The following is a 22,016-nucleotide window of genomic DNA, read 5'->3' as shown; positions in this document are numbered from 1 at the left end:
TATGAGGCAGGAGAACTACATGCCTCATCAGTCTGACTTTAGGCGTTCACTCGAGCAGAGTTAAGCAAGGGTTAAAAGCCTAAAAATTCCTGACGTAGGTGAGGCACGCAGTTCTCCTGCCTCATAGTAGAGGGCGCTTTTTTAGAGGCTTTTTTTAACAGTTAAGCAGAGTCATCCACGGAAGCCAGACAAAGAGCCATGCTGTAGCACACACACTTTTCCCCAGCCTCTTTCTTTTGGAAGGCTCGGATCGGCTCCCCTACAGCTTCTCTGCCTCTCCTCTCACCCCAGTCTGCCAGCAGGAGGTGAGTAGGTGGGCTTTATTGCATTCCAGGCATTTCCCACCCAGACGGCTGCATTTGCAATGGTGGAGGTGTTTGGGGAAGGCAGCAGAGGAATGGGGGGGGGGGGAGATGGCAGAGGAGCTGCTTTCAAGCCACTGGAAAAGATATCCAATCCAACTTTTGTGTGTGTGTGTGTGTGCTTGTTTGAGAGTGAGTGAGAGAGGGAAGGGGGTAGGAGAGATAGTCCAATCCAACGTGTGTGTGTGTGTGTGTGTGTGTGTGTGTGTGTGTTTGAGAGAGGGGGAGGAAGGGAGAGTGAAACAAATGCTGTCATTTTAAATCAGAACTGAGCATGCCTGGCTGTGGAATTCTGGGAGTTGAAGTCCACAAGTCTAGAAATGTTTGAAACCCACCACTGTGTCAGTGCCTCACCAGCCATAAACCTCACCACACGTCACTGGTATATCTGCCCTGATAGGTTGGCTTAAACAGTGAGTGATCATTGTTCATGCCGCATTTGAGACATGATGCAGATTGTCCTCGCTTAAAAACTGCCTTGTTCAGCGACCATTCAAGCTTGTAACAGTGCCGTGAAAAGAGATTTACAACTGGTCCTTGAAATAGCAGCCATTGCAGGGTCCTCTGTGGTCACAGGATTCCATAATTATTTGCAACCGTTGCGGTGGCTCAGTGGCTAAAACACTGAGCTTGTCAATCCAGTGTGTGTGTGTGTGTGTGTGTGTGTGTGTGTTTGAGAGAGGGGGAGGAAGGGAGAGAGGCAGGAAAGAGGGGAAGGGAGAAGAAAAAGAAAATGAAAAAAGGAAATTTATTTCGTAAAGGAGAAAAATAAATGCTGTCGTTTTAAAACGGATCTGAACATGCCTGGCTGTGGAATTCTGAGAGTTGAAGTCCACAAGTCTAAAAATATTTGAAACCCACAACTGTCAGTGCCTCACCAGCCATAAACCTCACTGCACATCACTGCGTAGTTTAGACTTCAGTATTTACTTTATTATTATTTTTCAAAATTCAGCTAAGACCAACCTTTAAGGTGTGCTTTTTTTTAAAGAACAGTTGGGTTCACACCTCATCAGAGCCAAAATCAGAACCAACAAACCACATTATGGCTTAGCACGTATGAATCTAGCACAGGTTATCAACACTTTTCCATTATTATCCTTTGTGCAGTTATCATTAGAAAGCCTCTCCTCTCCCATTTGTAATGTGTTTGCTCTTTATCTTTTCACCCAAGAGAGTTTAAAATATATTTCTCCCTGTCAAAATATCTAAAATGTCACTTTTTTGCACATTCAGTTCAGAGACGCTAACAAGAATAAGAAAGCAGGCTTACTAAGCAAGAACTGCATCACATTCCCTTGGGGGATAATGCAGGATTAGACTGCTTTCTTTTCAGAGTCACTAATCAAGTATTTTTCACCTTCTCTATGTCTCAGAAAAAAATCAAGGTAAAGTTCTCAGGAAATCCTTAAGGCCAGAGAAAGATAAAGTATGTTTATTTAGACTGTCCCTTGCCTAGCTACCTCAGCACTAGCCTGAAAGAAGTAGAGGCTTTATGATGTTTGAAGCATTAGTAACTATTCTGAACATTTGTAACCCAGGGGTGGGTTATAAAATTTTTAGCAAGGGGTTCTCTGCCTGTTTGCTGGGTGGGCATGGCCATGGTGGGCATGGCCTAGTCAACCTCCTGCACCATGGCGGGGGGGGGTTTCCTTCCTCAGGCTCTGGAGGCTTTCCTTGAGCCTCCAGGAGGGCGAAAACAGCCTCCCCAGGCTCCAGAGGCCACCTGGAGGCTGGAAACGGGCCCAAACCTCCAGTAGGCCCGTTTTTCTGCCTCCCCAAGCCTCCAAATGCGCCCTGCACTTATCTACATCCAAAACAGGTCGCCTGGGAATTCCTGGGAGGGGATGGGCGGGGCCAGCCAGAAGTGGGATTTGGGGGTTCTCCGAACTGCACAGAATCTTAGCTAGAGGTTTTCCCAAACCCCTGTGAACCCCGAGCAGCCCACCCATGTTTGTTTTTATTGATGTCAAAATAGTCAACCTGAACTCTCTTGAGTTCATTTCAACTTCTGGTGATGGATGAAAACTAGATTGGATAGATGGACCAACTGTCTAGTTTTTAATGTCAATATTATGTCAATAATCTGAAGTAATTTGCCATTATCTTGTTCCAGGACTCTTTTTTTCACAAGCTTCTCCATTTCACCTACCATCTTGGAATTTCTTTTGATCTCTCAAGCATGAGCCAGGTTTGCCATACAGGATTAACTAGGAATTGCTAGTTAATTACTAGGTTTGTTATATATTTCAGGCAGCCTTAGTTGCATTAGCTCAACCAGCCTGGAACATTAATTTACAATGAAGGAAACTAACAAATATATTACTGGACTCCTTGATTTTCTCTTTGAACATTTTTTTTTACCCAATTATGTAATTTAGCGTTAGTGATTATACAGTTCCCTGTTTCTAAACAGTAGCTTGCCCAGCCAGTGTTGGTGGGGGTGAGATTGTTCTCTCTGGTTGTTCCTTGATTAGGGTACTGCTTTCTGCTTTATTGTTTTTCTGGTGTAAGCCCTGCTTATCTTGGTGTTGGCTGCTGGAGAGACTGCTGTTCTTTTTGTTTCTTTCGTAGTGTCCCTGTCTCTTTTGAATACAGTTTATCTCTATGTGTAGATTGGTCAGTGATTTGTCTAAGTGCCAGATTTCCTGGAATTTCATAGCATTTTTGGATTTAAAGTTGTCTAGGATGTTCACAGTATTCAACATGTCCAGCCACCCATTATTCACAAAAGAACAGAATATTCTCTCAAAACACTAATCTGTCAGAATTCTTTGCAGCATTAGAACCGTCATTGTCTCAATGCTATTTTGTATTCCTGCAATGGTAGCCAAACTAACCTTGAGCTGTCTAGATACTAAATCTTTTCATCAGTTTTCTACATGGCTTGACATTTTACTAATCCAAGATTATTATTTTTTTAACCTTTTCTTAATCTAGCAAAAAACAAAAAACAAGCTACCAAATCAAACAGGGAAGGTGGTAATTTTATTTATATAATTGGATCGGGCAGTTCCTTTGCAGAGATGCTTCAAGAGGTGGGTTTCTACTGGTTCAGACTGGTTTGGCTGACTAGGTAGTCACTCGGCCTGCCCCGAACCGGTTCTATCGGCGGCAGCACCATCTTGATTTTCGGTTTTGCGTATGCGCAGAACAATCTTCATTGCAAAAATGTAATGTTTCCCCTTTTCTAATGTTGTGCACAATGGCAGACCTTGTTAGGTGCAAATGCAGAGTGCGCTTTTGGAGTGCGTGCAAGTGAAGCGAGCGCGCATACGCAAAAAAGTTTGCACTCTGAACTGGCATTCCTGGATGCTTCTCCCTGTTCTCTAAACAGCTCCAGAACATGTATATTATTTGTGGAACTGGGTTTTGCTGGCTGTCATTAATGCTTACATTGTAAACCACCCAGAGAATGCTGTACAGTGTTATAGGGAGATTTATAAACCTAAGTGCTATTGCTACCTGTGCTCTATTGAGTAGTTTCAAAATTGAGGAGAAGTTTCCGATTCCAAAGCCCCTCAATAATATACTGTATATTTTATTGATACCTCATTTATAGAACTGAGATGTATGTTACCTTGAAAAAATGTAGGAGGACCAACTATTCATATTCAGAATCTTCTTTGTAAATTCTAATTCTTACACTGATCCCTTCTGAATAGATGTATTCATTCACTTTGAAGCAAAAAACAGAATAATAGTTCATCTAAAGCTCTGGACTTTTGCTGTAATTGCATCTTTTATATCTGTATATGTATTATCAAAGGGAATGGTGTCCCTTTTCTGCCAGGAAAAAAAAATGCTGGCTTTAAAGAACAAAGCAACTGACTTTTATTGCTTTGATATTTTTGAAAACACTTTTCCAGGAAAAAAAAATCAGTTGTTTACTTATAAACAAAACAAAAAAGCTGAACAAATGCATAATTCCCTTGTTTAGAAATGCTTAGTTTTGTCTGACTTCTGATAACCTTTATTCCCAAATGTGTTTGTTTTTAAAAATACACTTGTAATTAATGGAATGAGAACGTTTAAATTACAACAGTTTTAAAAAGTTTAAATATCCGTATTCATCCACAAAAATCTATCCAAATGATTGATGAGGTATATGTGCCATCAAATTACACTGCATAACAAATATCAATTACCCGTATTTTTCAGAGTATAAGACGCACCAAGGTTTTGAAGAGGCAAATAAAAAAAAAGTTTTTGCACTCTGTAAACCTCCCCAAAACAGCCCGTTTTTTGCAAAAATGGGCCCATTTTTCCTCCCAAAAAAGGCACGACTACCTTTTAGGGGGCTTGCAGAGTGCTCCTGGGGGTTGGGGGGATAAAAGTGAGCAAAAAATTGTCTGTTTTTTGTTCATTTCTGCCCTCCCCAGCCCCCAGGAGCTCTCTGAAAGCCTCCATAAGGGTATGCGTGGCCATTTTGGTGAAGGGGGTGAGGTTTCGGGAAGCAAAAAATGTTGCATTCAATGTATAAGATGCACCCAGATTTTCAGCCTCTTTTTTGAGGGAAAAAGGTGTGTCATACTCTGAAAAAAATATGGTAGTTTTTGTTCCTGGGTAAAAAGTATGTTTTCCTAATTCCGTAAGCTTAAATTGAATAGAAAATAGTTGTTTTTTCTAACTGCTTAAAAGATTTTTAAAAATTGTCTTTTTGTCTGTATAAATATGAAAATTTTGTAACTTGTGGTCAAAAAAAATCAGAATTTGTGATGAATATAGTCATTTTTGCATAGGTTTTGGATATAAGCATATAACACTGAAAACAAAAATTGTATTACATAATGTGGTTGATTATTGGTGACCACACAGATTTTTCTCCTGAAAGATCTCTTTCCAATGTTGTCCTCACGGCCACCAAGAGTATTATTAAGTGCTGGAACAAGACTAATATGAACCCGCTCACCTAGACATGGAGGAAAAATGTTTCTTTTTTAGATGTCATTTCATAACCATTCATAAACTGAAATAAAATATAAAATATATTCATAAATGAAATGAAACTAAACTTGAAAACTTAAATTAATAAATAATGAAATTAAAATTCAATAAATTACATAAATAACTGTTCACTGAGTTTCATATTAATAAAGGTTATGTCAAACAAGGCTGCAAGGCAGCTTTGCTATACACACAAAGTATGACGTATATATCCAATATTGTTTTTCTTTTTAAAAATTTGATTTTGCAATTTTTTTCAAAAAAACTTCCCCTTCATGGGCCTCCTTTGAGCTCCATGGGCCCCAGAACAATGTACCAGCTATATCCACCTCTCCTCAGGCCTCGTTGTCCTGCAGGTCTTCCAATGGTGCATGCATAATCACTATAACTGAGTCCATTTGTTGCTAAACATCCTCTTCTTTCCGGTTCCACTTTTCCCAGTCTTATAGATTTCTAAAGCGAGACAATTCTTTGCATAATCTGTCCAAAATATAACATTTTGAGCCTGATCATGCATGCATTAAGTGATAACTCTGAATTGATTTATCCTATGATCTGTTTTGTTTTATTCACTATTGATTGTATTCTCAGCAGTTTTTTTTCAATGCCAAACTTGTCACTTCCACAGACTACCCCAGAAAAAACCTTCAGCTGTGTACTGAATTACCTACCTATTTCCCAATGATCCATGTAGTTTTGTGATACATCCGTAGTGTAGTTTTAATATGACTGTCCTAGGTGCAATGTTTATTTTTATGAGTTAATGAGAGACTTTCAAAAGTCTATGTAGTTTGTGACTTGCTTTTGGTTTTTCATCACATCAATATGTGATGAATGATTGGCATCTAGCTTTGCTACATAATCCAGCTGCAGTTAGAAAGAAACACAAACAAGTCAGTAAAATATATCTCTGCTCTAAAATACAAAATTAAAACCAATTAATGTTTTTTTTAAAAAAAATGACAGCAGGAATTTATAGCATATTAACCTTTTGCTTTTGCAGGCTGAACAAGACAATGGGCATCCTCTCCCAGCCTTTGCTAATCTGCATATTGAAGTTTTAGATGAAAACAATCAGAAACCTTTCTTCACCAAATCAACATATGAAGGCTTTATTTCAGAATCTTCCCCTGTCGGTACAACTATTTCTGATAACCAGAATTTGACATCTCCACTGCAGATCATAGCTTTAGATAATGATGTTGAAGAGGTTTGTATTTGATGATACCAATTTGTGCTTTTGGGGATATGCAACAGATATTACAAATGGTCTCTATGCTGCATGTAACATGAAGAAAAAGTAACATCTGAATATTTCAGAAGTTTGAGAACCAGTTATTAATTATTTATCCTTCTATTAAATGTTTCATGTTAATCATTTGTGTCTAGGATGTTTTCCAAACACAATATATTGTATTCCAAACATTTTAAAGTTTCCGTAGAGGTCTCAGCAATTAAAGTAGCTTTCGCCTACAGTGGAATCAAAATAATATGGATTATGGGCCCCAATTAGTTTTAATTTGGCCTCATTCAGTGGCCTCACTCAAGCCACTAAACAAACTCATGCAGAAAGAAAGGTCTAACGGAAAGAAGATAGACCTAAGACATTTTCGTAACTCCATCCAATGTTATCTTTTTAATATTCAAAGGAAAATGAAATGTTTCTACTCTGAGGAAAGAAAGTTCAAATTCTGCTTGAATTAAAAATAGAACATGACTTCACACATGCGAATATTCTGAGGATAATAACTTGCTATACTTTTAAAAGTTATGAAATAGACATATTTACCCCTCCAAAAGATGAACCTTTATTTAAGATTACTCTTTCATAAAGGGGAGATAGGATAAAATATAGCTAATTACAAGTTTTTATCTCGTCAAGATTGCGGAAATATTTTTTTCCCCAGCAATAAATATGTCCATGTCACACAGACTCACATACCTGCCTGTCAGGAAGCCACAAGTCACATAAGATACTCTGTTGATCCCGTTTATAGAATTGTTTACCCAGTATGTACTCTAACCATTCTAAATTGCAAGTGAGAACCACTTTCACACCAAAAACTACAGAAATATATCATCGCACACGGCTGCATTCCCTTTCCTTCTTTCGTCAGAAACAGCAAAAAAAGATGGGGGGGGGAATAATAAAAGATGTAAGAAGAGGGGTAACTGCACTAGAAGAAGAAGGGGAGAAAAAGAGGAAGAAGAGATAACAGAAGAGAGAAGGAAAAAAATTTAAGGGAAACCAAGTTTAGGAGTTAAGGAAAAAAATGTTAAAATTCAGCATGCACAGCTAACCTTCAAAAACACTGATGCCTTTCAGCAGCCCACAATGTAGTTTATTCTCCTTAGCTACGCAGGATTACCTCTTTAAGTCTCAGGTAATTATTGAGGTGGGGAGAGAACTTCTCTTCCCATTGGTAAATAAGATACATCTTATCTTTCAGTAATGAGAAAAGCTACACTTCTCATGTTTTAATCCTTAACTGATGTGCAGACCGTCTTGGTTGCGCTTTTTGCTTTGTGCATATCTTTTTAGATTAGCATGTATCTCTGCATTAAATGTATTTATTGATTCTATTCTACTTAGGCACTGCCCAAGTCCAATAAACTCTGGGAAGCTCATAGTATCAGACTAAAGCAACAATGAACAAGCAAAAAAGTGTACAACCATGACATCAGATCCATTCAGCAATACAAATGGATCAAAACTTCCCAGTGGGTTCTCAGCAATATAACCTAGAGATTTTTATATCCCTTACCTCTGTCAAAACACACACACATAGACCCTTTGTTCCTTCAATCGTATGTTAAATTAGTCCCTCTTTTTTTTTAAGAATGTGCATGCTTATGTCAATGCAGAGCTTCTCCAATCCACATAACTCATTAATCCTATTTGAATAATCAATCTTATCCAACTTCACAATTTATGTTTATTCAGAAAATCAATTCAGAATTTCCAGTTTCCTTTGGGGAATCAATTTGCAAATTCAATACTATTGCAATTAGGTTTCGTTGTTGAAATTTCACAATGACAAAGGAATCACAGTCTGGCCTTGAGAAAAGTGGATTATTTGTAAATTTTACCTTGCTCAAAAATCTGAATTGGTGTGCTAAATGCTACATAGCCTCTTCAAGCACATTAACTAATCCAGCAAGTCTCTGTTATACAGCACATGCTGATTTCTCTACAAAGTGTATGAGATCTAACTCATAAAAACAAGTACCACTCACAAGCTAGGAAGGAAGATCATGTGTGAGACTTACGCAATGAATATCAGCCCACATTCATAAATGAAAGTCCACAGTCATCTTTAACTCATCTCAATTTGCTTCAGAATAAATTCTGGATAAACCAAAAGGCCCAATATAATGAAAAACAATGAAATGCCTGATACATAATATAAGGGGAAATGATGTAACACACCTCTATCTGTTTTTAAGAGTTTTTTTCCTTTCTTTCAGCCATCTGCGAAGTAGCATTTGGTTGTAAATTAAAATTCAGACAGATCATCCAAGGGGCAAGCAGCACTTTCACTGCACTGAAAAACAAAATCATATAGGTCCCTGTCCTTCAATCATATAATGGAAAGCTATAAAGAATTAATATTTTAATAATATTAATAATATTAGAATAATATCGTTAGATTATACATATTATTAATTGTATATAATATTAATAATTCTAATAATGAATTCTATTAAGAGAAATTTAGCATTTGATATAATCGTTCGTTTCAACCTATAGTTGTAATCTTTTTACCCTGTTGTCTAAAAGTTATAATGAATGTTGATCACCCAGCTTTTTTTCTTATTTCAATAGATTATTTTACTAGCTAGTGTGTATTACATAGAGGCAAGTGCTTCTGCTTATTCTATTTATTTGTTTATTTTTGCTTTTTAGATTCCATCAGGTGCCATTCCTGTAGGTATTTTAAGTGTGCCTTCTTTTTGCTGTGTTAATTTTACCTTTTACCTCTTGAAGTTTTTTTTAAAATTCATTTTCTTTTACACAAAAACTATTTTATACAATAGTGTTTGAAACTATCACAATTCTTTGTGCTTTCTTTGAAAACTACTCATTGTTAAATCAAATTTCATCATTTGGTTTCAAAGCTAAGACTAGATTTGATACTCTACTCATTTGCTACCTTTCTACCACTATCTTCAAGGTTCAAAACAATAATTTATTCTCTACTTTCAAAAATGTTTCCTATACAACAAATTCAAACTAGTTGATTACAACTTTTCGTATTAATACTTTTTTTTTTTACTAAACACGTTTCTATGGCTATTCATCCATCAAGAAAAATTAAGCAGAAACTAAAAATTTGAATTGTATTCTTTCTTTGAATATATGGTACTTAATATGCTTATGAGCAAGAACCACTTAATGCAGTAAAATCTACCTCTATAACTAATGGTAGAAGCATAAGTAAATATTTTTCTTGATTATTCTTTGTGTCTGTGTTTCTAAGCTACAGGCAAACATATATTTGGCCAAAATGCAGGAATCACCACACCTTTTTTTTTCAACTGAAGTTATATTTTTATTAGGTTGTTTTTTTAAATACTGTACTCTTTTTAGCATCTCTTCTACTTTCAGTTTATATATAGCAGTCTTTTCTGTAATACTGCTTGAGCTCAAGATTAATGTGTAAGAGAGAGCCAATGGAGGGGGGAAAACTTCAATATATATATATATATAGAATGTAGTTCTTTCCTTGATTGCTGGTTCCTTCCACATGATTGCAGTGGTGTGGTTACACTCCTGAAGTATACTGTATGTCTGTCCTTACTAGGGCTACTAATCCTGCACTGTAAAAACACAGATTACTACTAAGCAACAAAGAAAGTGTTATATATGTATTTGCTGCCTTTATAGTGATAGTGAAAGGTTTTTACAGCTCAGATCTAATAGCAATCACGATTACAGGTGGTCCTTGGCTTATGACCCACAATTGGGACCACAATTTCTGTTGCTAAACAAGGCAGTTGTTAAGTGAGTTGCACCTAATTGTGCTACCTTTTCTGCCAGGCAAATCACTGGAGTTGTTCAGCAAATCATGTAGTCATTACATAAATCCAGCTCTATTGGCTTTGCTTGTTGGAAGCTTGCTGGGTAGATCACAAATGGCAATCACATTTGTGATCCAGGATGCTGCAACCATCCTAAATACATGTCACTTGCCACACCACCTCAATTTTGATCACATGACCACATGGGATAGTTGTAAGTGTGAGGACTGGTTATAAATCATTCTTTTCAGTGCCATTGTGACTTCAAATGGTTGCTAAATGGATGTTTGTAAGTCAAGCATTAGCTGTATTTCCTTTTTGATCGTTCAAAAACCTCGAGTTTCAAATTAATCAACAGATGAGCTGACATGCTAAACATCTTCACAATAATATTGTAAAAATATTCCATTATTAAGTATGCTTACATGGAGAGAGAGAGAAAAAAAATCATTGCAATATTTTTTAGAAGGGGAAGTCTCCATATTATGGCTCTTGGTCTGAAAATTGTTGGTATTAAATCAGTCCTTTATTTCTCTGTACTGCCTTGAAGCCCAGTGTTTTTCTCTTAGCACAGTGTCCTTTATCTGGGAAAATACTATTTAATCTCAGGAGTACTGTCTCTTGCTATTTCTGTGTTGCGCAGGGTTTTCTTATTTATTCAGAGGTGCAGAGTTAACTATTCTGTACAAAATTGGAACAAATCAGGTCAAGAATGAAATTCAGGAATGTAGAGATAAAAATGTACTATTTCTGCAGGGTATCTGACTTGCTTATTTTTAATTGTTTTGAGTTTCATCATCTTTCATTATAATGTTAAGGTATGGATGGTCAAGCTATGCTATACTGGAGGCAATTTGTCAGGTTGATTTTCCCCCCCAATATTTTTAACAATTCCGTAGTGATTGTTCACATACAAGAAAATCATATGAATTAAACTGGAGGGATCCATCACTGTCATTCATGTACTCTGTATCTCCAGATAATGTGGTCCCTTTTCTCTTTTTTTTAAAGATCATTCATAGCCATAAAAATTAACATCCCAATCTTTTGTTCTATATTGCAAAATCCACAGCTCCAATCTAATTGCCACAATTTCAAAGCTACTGAGCTTTCCAACTGCATTAACCATGCTGGCAGTTTTCTCAAGACCTTCAATAAAGGCTGGTGGTTTTGGATCAAAAATTATCCTTTTTCCATTGTTGTATTAAAATTCAGGTTGTTCACAATTGGCTTTTGTATGAATATATTGTCAATAAATCAAATAGCTATGGTCTGATGTTTTTTGCTCCTCTAGCAGATGGCTACGGTTCTCAATCTCCTCTTGCTTTTTAAGTTTGTTATAGAAATAATTGTTAATTACCAAATTGTCCTAAACCTGGTATGATCAGAGTCTTAGTTACCGAGGAAAATAATAAAGGTTTGTCGCTCATATTTTGGTTAAAAGCAGTGAACTGGGAATAGGGTATTATTTTCCAATATCTCCCTCCAATTCAAGAGAGAAATTGCTATTCCAGCAATTTATGTTGATTACAATTTTCTCCTGAATGTCATTGTTAGTCCAGATATCTAATGCTATCATTAAAATAGCCTTCCTCTGTGTGTGTGTGTGTGTGTGTATACTGTATAACACATACTATTATTATCCCTTTGAGAATGTAATTATCATCTTGTTTTATTTTGAAGACAAAGGACCCACTGCTCCACCTGTTTCTAAATGACTACAATACGTTTTTCACTGTGACTCAGACTGGAATAGCCCGCTACCTCACCTTACTTCAGCCAGTTGACAGAGAATTTCAGCAGTTATACACATTTTTGGTAAGTGATGGGGATTTTAAGAGTTTTGTCGGAATGGCACTGGTAATCTTTTCAACTATTGCAAAAGCTAAGCAATTGAAATTTAATTTGGCAGAGATCTTAAGAAAACTGTTAGAATTTCATAGAATTGAACAAGCTATGGAACATAAAACAATAAAATGATCAGACCTTGCACCACATATTAAATAGCAACACTCTTAAGTAAAGTTAAAACAAACAAAACTATGTAGTTAAGCTAAAGAACCATAATTACTAGGCTTCCAACCGCATTAATTAAGGTTTATAAAGCTAAGGTTACACCTATGCTCTTGTATGGAGCAGAAGTTTGGAGTCTATACTCAACCACAGTCCTAGAACAAACACAGTCAGAGCACTTGAAATGTATTTTGGGTATAGAGCCAAGAACATCTGCTGCAGCAGTTAGAGCTGAATTGAGTATTCATACAATTCATGCACTATCCAAAATTAGAGCATATAACTACTGGTGCAAAGTCAATGAAATGGAGACTGATAGACTCTCCACGCTATGTCTACCAGAGCGAATAAAATTACAATCACAAATCTCCTGGATCACCAAACTAACAAATTTTGTATGAAGCTGTGGCCTTCCTGTCTCTTGCGTAATAGGAGAACAACTCAAAAAAAGAGCTGCCCAAAGAATTAAGGATATGGAAGCACAAAATGATATAGCTATCCTTACTAAGGTGGGTAACTTGAAATGTCTGAGTAAATACAAACTTACTTTTCAAGTAGAAAGCTATTTGAAATTACAACTGCCAAAACATCTTAGGGAGATATTTACGCAAGTGAGATTCAAACAGCTTGACACAATGGTCAGATATGAGAGATTCCATTCTATACCCTTCAATGAGCATCTCTGCATTTGCGGAGCAGCATAGGTAAAAGACTTGGCTCATATCCTATTTGATTGTTACTTGTATAAGTGGGTGAGAGACAGGTAACTTGGTCTATATACCAAACAAATAACCCATTGGGCTCCCCATATCAAAACAACCTACCTTATGTGTGGCCAGAACGGAAAATAACATTTAACACAGCACAGTACTTAAACAAAATGGTTCAGTTGAGATCTGCATATGTGGGAGTGATTGGGGTAGATTGCAGGGGTGATACCGAAATATAATTTTATCATATTTTATCTATATCTTAAATTATTGTATTCTATTCCAATTTCATTTTAGACTGTATTTTATTCCAATTCCATTTTAAATCATATTTTATTCCAAATACATTTTAAATTGTATTTTGTTTCCTTTTTTTCTCATTTAAGATTTTTTATTTTTTAATACAAATTATGCATATTATAGGAACAAAGAGTTGCCCAGGTCTTTTCTTTTACATCCTCTCACTTACATAGTCCTTTTTACATCATAGTAAAATTTACTCCCTAGTAAATAGCTCTCTCCAGACCGCAATGCAATCCCACAGCTAGCTGTCAATAGCCATCAAAAATGCTTCTTATCCACAAAGAATAGAATATGATAAGGAGAATAGAGACTTCCCCTTGGGCTCTTCCTTTTAGTTGTTATTTTTTTCCATTTCCAAATTGCAGAAGACAAAATCCTCTGAGGCTTTGGAGCTTAGTCTCCTCTGCCACCTTTTTTCAATAACATTCCCCAAAAGCCAGTAAGCTGCTAATTCCGCTTCGGAATCCTTTTTAAGATTAAGATCAGCTTTTTCTTTTTTTCCTGTGAGTTGGTCAATCACTCACTCAGTTTCAACACTCCACTCCAGACACTGCTCCAGCACAATAACTTAGTCCAGGTGCCCCAGCTTTATAGCGGTCATTCAGTTATGGCCGCCACTCCCATTGCTGGTTTGAAGGTTTTTTCTCTGACTTCCCGAGGAACAGCTGGTTCCTCTAGGTTATCCAAGCTGTCCCTTCTTCTCCTCTGTCTCTCCAGGACAGGTTTCAGTCCGAAGACTTCCTGACAGCAGTTTGTCCAACTGGATTTCTGCAAGGCTCAGTAGAGCCTGCTTTTTTTCCAGCCGGTCTCACTGCGATGCTTCTGGCTTCTCCTAAATTCCATTTTGTTTCCTGAACTTTGCACTTTGATATGGCCCAATGGCTAATAAATAAAGACTCAATGTCAATGTAGCTATACAAATTTAGTTGATTTGGTGAAGTGTTTAATATACGAATAAAGCTGGAAAGGTAGGATTAAAGTTAAGTTTAGGCTTGACCAACTCATTGGACTTCCTTAGAAACACTTAGAATGGTATCAGAACAAAACCAAAAACAAACAAAAAATCGGACCACAGGATTGCCAAGAGATAACTGTCAAAATTCTGCTTGAAATTATGCAGTGAAATCTATCTACCTTTCATTTAAACCATCACTTCTAGTCTTGGCTCATCACAATTGATTAAATGTTGTCCCTGCACAAGTGATATGTGTTTTTCTGCAGGAATTTTCTGGTCATTTACTGAATGCAGCTTTCATACGTCAGACCAAGGTTTTTCAAACTATGTTCCTCTAAAACCTAGCATTTCTTGAAAAATTGTAAGAAATACTGGAACTCTTCAGAGTGTGGCTCTGGGTGTATCTTATAGATTTTTGACTGCGAATCACGAAAATAAGCACATACCGTTTTATAGAAGTCTTCTGTTTTTACACAACAACAGTGTACACCCTGTTGGCTATGTTGTGAACATGAAAGAAATATACAAAAACATGGAGATGTTATTGAAGCACATTCAGTATACCAAATACAACTGGAATATCATGGAGTTCTAAAAGTAACGAATGCCTGAGCTGCTTGGAATGAAGTTCAGTTATACTAAGTAATGGTGTTATATGTGTAAATAGCTCAGCCATGTGAGAGACTCACAATAGATTAAACAGAAATAGCCACTCTGAAAGAATTTGGTTCCAGGTCAGCAAAATTTGGCACATAAACCACTTGTTGTTCTGACAAAGATATTTTTTGGCTCCACTTCACATAAAATTCAGACTGATGAATTTTTTTTTGTGAAAGTGATGAACAAGAAAAATGAAGACTTTCATTACTTGAGATTGATGTTTCCAAGAATAACTGATGCCAAGTTTAAGGAAAGCATTTTTGTTGGTCCACAGAAGAGATACATCATCAATGACAAGTGGTTCGAAGATCTGTTAGTGGAGCCAGAGAAAATCACCTGGGAAGCATTCAAGGATGTTCTTGAAAATTTTATTGGCAACAACAGAGCACGAAACTACATTCAGCTGGTTGACAAACTTATTACAGCCTTCAAGACCATGAACTGCAACATGTCACTGAAGATTCATTTCCGGCATTCATACTTTGACTCCCCCCACTCCCCAATAATCTACTGCAATCAGTGATAAACATGGACATTGCCACAATGGAAAAATTATATCAGGATAACTGGAATCCATCAGTGCTGGCTGACTATTGTTGTACACTGCAGTAAGATGCATTCATCACTGAATGCAAGTGAAAATCAGCAACAAAACACTTTTAGCCCTGTTGAACTCATGCAGTGTGTCAGAACTTTATTCTGTTAAGTGCATTATAATTATTAGAAGTTAATTTCATATTTCTCAAAATTCCTACATGATACAGTCATTCTGAAATTATATTTGTGTTCCATTTGAAGCGATCTATCATAATCAGCAAATATTCTGCAGGAAACAAAACTTTTTGATTAAAAATGGTTGGCGACTAGGATTAAGGGCAAAGAAAAAGTTCACTCAACTGCAGTCAGTTTTTCTAATATGAGAGCTTTGCCTCTTGAATAAAGTACAACAACTCACCAGTAAAGGTAGTCCTCTCTTAGTGACCACAACTGAGATCTGAAAATCATGTGACCACAATGGATTTATGGCAACACTTCCCTCTTAGTCATGTTCACTGCTGTTGTTAAGAGAAACATCACATAATCACGACTTAAACGTTTTTGTTTCTGCATTCTCCATTAATTCTTCTTGTCACAAGCTGATTGGGAAGTGCACAAATAGCAATCACATGTACTTCCGTTGCAACCTGCCCAAATGATAATTGCATGACCACAAAAATTGCAACATTTATAAATGATTTATAAACGAGACATGAAGCTGTTTGGCTTCTTCAAATCGCCCTGATCCATTTAACTCATTGAAATTACCTTCCCTGATAACTACCAGTGTATCACAGAAGTGAGTACACCCACCTCACATTTTGTAAATATTTAATGATACCTTTTCATGTGTCAACACTGAAGAAATGACACTTGGCTACAATGTAAAGTTGTGAGTATACAGTGTGTATAACAGTGTAAATGTGCTGTCCCCTCAAAATAATGCAACACACAGCCATTAATGTCCAAACTGCGGTCAAGATATACTGTACTTAAATATTTATGTGAGGGGTTGTAATTACTTCTGTGATATACTTTATGTTTAAAGTAGTTTTACTTTAATTATCAATATTTTATTTTAAATTGTCAATGTTGGAAAGAATTGTTAATTGTTATTAAAACCTCTTATGTAGGTTTGATTCCTGCCAGTTTGGTCTAGAAGACAAGAAAGCGGGAGATTGTGAGTTCAAGTCCTGCCTTAGACGTGAATATCAGCTAGGCCCAACCCACCTCATAGGGTTTTGGTTGTAGGAGAAGATAGGTGGATATGTTAGCGTCCTTGAGTTATGTATAAATAATAAAGGTGGGATCTCAAACAAGCAAACAAATAAATAGATATGTGCCCCTTTATCAATGTCTTGAAAAGATTCTGGACTTTAGGTACCTGGCTGTTATTTCCAGATAATGTTTGTGTTTTCTAATGTTGTAACTTGCTATGATCTTTGTTTTATTTTTTTTAGGGAAAAAAAACTATTTAATTTGCTGGGTAATGACAGTAATAAAAAGTATATACAAATCTGTTACTGCATTCTTTGGAGGGGAAAAATATAATGAAAGTATTTTCCTTGGATTGAAAAAGTAACAAAATGTTGATCCTCACTTTAGAATATTTTATCTACATGATAATTAATCATTTGAAATTTGTTAGAATTATTTTTTTCTGCAGAGACTTTTTTTTACACATTAGACGGGGGAAATTATGCTAATTTAAAACTACCCATGGATCCCTATAGATGAAAAATAATTTTGTAAATCCAGTTGAATATGAACCAAAAATATAGTTTAATTCCAGGCTAAATGAGAACAACCTTAATGCTATTAAAATCAATAAGATCTAAAATGAGTCATTGGAAATGGGAATTAAGCATACACCATCCATAATGGGATCTATAAAGAATCATAAAATCATCATAAAATAATTTTAGTTTCAAATAACTTTGTTATATGCCAATGATTTTTTTTAGATGCAATTATGTGTCAGATGTATTCTATGCATTTGAAATATATGCTTAGAGCTGGCTTCAAAGGAATTGGTTTCTTAAGTGTTCAAACTAGTGAGTTAGCAATTTAGTAATAACAAGAAACAGAACTTATTATATACTTTATAACACAGCTATTTCTTCATGTCTGCTTATTCTGAAGATTACAGCTTCCGATGGGGTACAAGAAAGTTTTCCAGTCACAGTCAATATTTTTGTACTTGATGCAAATGATAATTCTCCAACCTTCTCAAACATATCATATAATGTGAAGATCTATACAGACATGAGACCTGGAGAAAGTGTTATCAAGGTAATAGAACAGTTTCTTTTGTCTGTGTTTTCAGCCATTTTTTTTCTAAAAATAACATTTGAACATAAATTTGTGTAATGGAACAAAGGGCGTTATGATATAACCTTAGAGAGAGAGAGCATAAAATTCAAATGTATTTATTATTGCTGAAAGATTGGAAGTCATTTCTTTATATTTTTCATGTCTTTTCTCATTTTTTCTCATTTTTTATTTCTTTGTTCTTTTCTCACCACTTTTCTTTTTTTTTTCTTTACATGTTTTGTTCTACAAAAGTATTTTAATTAAAATAATTTTAAAAAGGAAAATAAGTTTGCATAGGAGGTATTGAACTGTTCTTAGGATCTTAATCTCTTCTACTTGCTAGAATCTTCTAAAAAGCTGACACCTACAGATGCACTTAAAATAGGACATGGTTGCTAACCAAATAGACTCATGTTTAATAACAAACAAACTAATTGCTCCTTTGCTGTTAAGATGGTGCTTTCTCCAACAAGTTGAAAAAAATATTCCATTGCAATTATTAGGTTTGTTTAGGTAACTGACCAATATTTTTAAAAGGTTACTTTTTGGCTCCGAATGGAAATGAAATATGATATTGTCTGTGGATGAAAAATAAAGGCTGCTATGTAAGTACAAAGGGCAAGCGTAGGAAGCAATGTGAGAAAAGGTGTGTGTTTCTTGCTTGTTCCTGAAAGGAATAATAATTTACAGAGAAATTTCATTTGGTCTGGAATATCAGCAGCTTCAGACCACAGTTGTAATATTATCAAAATAATTGCCACATTCCCTGTATAGTTCTGAATGTTAAACAAGGTTATACAAGAAGGAAAAAAAATAAGAAATAGCAAAAGAAATGAAAACTAGGAAAGAAAAAAGAAAAGTAGATTTAGATTACACCAATATCATTCATAGTACCTCTAAATATCTTTTTAAGTCACCACTGCTTCTCTAGATACATAGACCATTTCTTCTTCTTCAAATTACCTTGTTTTGTTGAGTTTCTCAACTACATCCAACCATTAAACTTAACGTTTCCTCTCAATCTATTCACTCTTTCCTCCTTAAATTTTTTAAAACAATAATCATTTCTTTCATTCTTTCCTTTGAAAAGGCCAATTATTGTCTACTTTTTTCTACCAGCATTTACAGTCTTAAAATATACCCATCAAGTTTCAACTCTTCCCCAAACATTCTATCAATTTCTATCAATTTATCTATTTGCTTTGTGTTTTGTCTTTTTTACATAACTTGCATCTATTCACTGCATTTACTTTGTCTAAAAGGCTGTTGCTAGCCGAATGCAACTAAAACAAGACTATTGTTGAATCCTCCTTAACAAAATTTATTAAAAGGGTAAGAGACAAGATTAGTGAATTCTAAGTAACTGTAGTACCTTTACTTCAGAATCCATTATTTTCAGTTCATTTTAAAAAATCAAATAATATTGGAAACGTCATTGGTTTCTTCCTAACAGCATTCTTGAGAACTGGTGAAAATGGCAGCTATCCCCAATTAATGTTTCTCTAATGCCATTCCTTATACATTTAACTATAACTATGTTTCTTCGGGAGAGTGTCTGTGTGTGATATAATTAGTATATAATTATATAATTCATTTCAATTTCTACTTTCAATGTTTCCTATTACTTTGATGTCTAATGCCCATCACAACTCAGTCGATCATTATATTAAGTTACAAAAGTAATAAATTGACTGTCCTTAGTTGCATCCATGCCATATGAAGCATTCTTGCTGGTGGTAAGAATATAATATTGGTAAGTTATGGCACATTTTATTTAAAATTCCACAAGGATAACCAGAGTCCATTTTGATCTTGAGCATGTGGAATTCTATTTTGTGCAACTAAGGTGACTAGTTGGAAAGACTACTTTGCATACTAACTGTTTCCTACGTCTCTCCAGATAGGAAGATCATGCAGTGTCTTGACACTTCCAGGGTACAATATTAATAAGTTATAACAAGAAAATTATATTAAAGCCATCATCTATTTAAGATATAGTGTTAATAAGTTTTATAATCAAGGAATGGAGAAGCTGAGACTTAACTAGATTATAAATTGGTTGAAAATTAAACCTTGCACATCTATTTTTGAATGACCTCTACCTTAATATTTTGTGTTTTAAGATTTTTTTGTAGGAAAACACTATTCTGATTCATTTTCTTTTAGTATTTTTCATAGGTAAAGAAGGATTCTTCCAATTATGAAATAACTTCAAGTATCAGATACAAGAGAAAATAGGAGGATGTCTATATTAGAGAGAAAGTTCGATGTCATATTTTGAAATGTTGTTAACAAAAGCCAAATTACTAAAAACTGAGGGCATTAACGTAAAGATGTTACCAATTTATAGTTGCCTTGAATGAGAAAAAATCTGTAACAAAGAACAGAAATAGTAACGTATAGCTGTCTTGATGAGCCACCATAATCCAAATCTTTAATGTAGTATTTAAATTTATCCCTCTGTATTTAATTGATGTTCAATGAATCAATTGACTGAATCAGTTTTTCATATTGAAAAGCTGTTCTCTGCGTTACAGAAAATCACTGGTTTGTTTTGAGAGCAATAATATGCAACTACAAGGTACCTAGAGGAGAAAAATAAAAACAAATATAAATTCAAAATTATTTCAACCTGATTTTGTCATTTCAAAGATTTTTCTGATAAATGGAAAAAGAGACATTGAAGGATTATGGGACATATGTCCCTTTTAAATCTCTTGTGGATGCATGTCTTGAGATTGACACTTGACCAAATAGTTTTCTCCTGATAACCTTCCTACATTCACCCATCCCTTCTATATTAAAAAAGTTTATAATCGTTATTGGCTGACTGATCATGATAAATTTTCAGATCATTTAATAATAAACACACAAGTCATCCCAACATTGCCAACTGTTCATAGTGTTTGTACTATTTATGTTGACTCTTAAGTAGATTTAAAGAGATTATCCAAGCACTTTCAAGGCTGATTCTCTAGTTACTGTTTTTCCCTAATTCAGACCTGACTGCCCTTAAAATCCTTTCTTTGTGTAATTAAAATAGAACATATTTGGATTTCGAGACTGATGAAAACTGTTAGCTACTTATTTCTCTGAATGAAAGAATGACCAATGTTTGATTTCTTCATTAATTGACTTGCTACAGCCAATTGAACTCTAGGTCTCTCCCGTTCTCAATGATATCTTAACCATAATTTTCAGAACTCCTCTAATAATGAATTTTAGAGTTCATTAAATTGTTTCTCTTTTTAGGTTTTTTTTAAGTCTTCTGGTGATGGGGATTATTTTTGTTTAGCATCTCTTGTATAGTACAGCTTCTTTAGGAATAGAAGCTGAAATAAATTCATGGTTTTGAAAATGAACAATAAAAATAAATGCTATGGTCTACCCACAACTTCTGTATTTTATTCCTGATCTATTTTTTTTGCCTGCTATTTCTTTAGTACATATTTGGTCCTTTCCAACTTACCTCCTCTTTGCCTTCATTTCTCTTTTTCAATGAAATGAACAACAGCACAGTCCTAATTAGAAAGATAAATATTTTAAATCTGGGTCATGGTTCCTTCTATTATAGAGGAATTGTCTAACCCTGCCAATGGAAAATAGAGATTAAGTTTGAGAAGATTGGTATAACTGCACTACAGTAGTACGCCAGCACTCATTATTAATTGGTTCCGGGAGGTGCAAGGCGTACTACTGTGTTTCCCCGAAAATAAGACAGGGTCTTATTTTCTTTTGACCCCCGAAATAAGCATTTAGCTTTATTTTTGGGGAGGTCTTATTATTTTTGAGGTGTAGGAGGCAGCGAGCGTGGTCACCTCATGGCTGCTGCTGTGTTGCAATATTTTCGGGGAGGGCTTATTTTCAGGGCAGGGCTTATTTTAGTGCATACACTCAAAAGCCCAATTGGGCTTGTTATCTGGGGAGGTCTTATTTTCAGTGAAACGGGGTAAAAACAATGAGGACCAAATAAATTATGAGGAATAATGTAGCGAGTAATAAGGCAGCCAATACCAACAAGTTCTAACTTATGTGTTGAGCATGAAACAAATGATAAGAACTGGAACAAAATTTTCATGTCAAAATGTGTTGGATACCAAATTCAATGAGTTTCAAATCCGTTGAGATACCACTGTATTAAATGATAACCTGTATTTTCTCTGTATGTGTCCTTGTGTTATTTTTCTTCCTTAA

General features: G+C 35.4%; 1 protein-coding gene across 6 annotated transcripts in view; it reads left to right on the top strand.

Moving 5' to 3' along the window:
• PCDH15 (protocadherin related 15) overlaps positions 1–22,016 on the top strand; it is a gene marked incomplete at its 3' end in the record, with an annotated part of 825,229 nt that overhangs the window by 574,661 nt on the left and 228,552 nt on the right. For all 6 annotated transcript variants that reach the window (XM_081954012.1, XM_081954014.1, XM_081954013.1 and 3 more), the window contains 3 exons: positions 6,313–6,519; positions 12,015–12,149; positions 17,652–17,801. In XM_081954012.1, coding sequence (XP_081810138.1) covers positions 6,313–6,519; positions 12,015–12,149; positions 17,652–17,801 — 492 coding nt within the window. The remainder of the gene's footprint in view (positions 1–6,312; positions 6,520–12,014; positions 12,150–17,651; positions 17,802–22,016) is intronic.

The sequence above is a fragment of the Natrix helvetica genome (genome assembly GCF_964273705.1).
Source record: "Natrix helvetica genome assembly, chromosome: 5".
Taxonomy (NCBI): domain Eukaryota; kingdom Metazoa; phylum Chordata; class Lepidosauria; order Squamata; family Natricidae; genus Natrix; species Natrix helvetica.
This window is presented reverse-complemented; position numbering and strand designations above follow the sequence as displayed.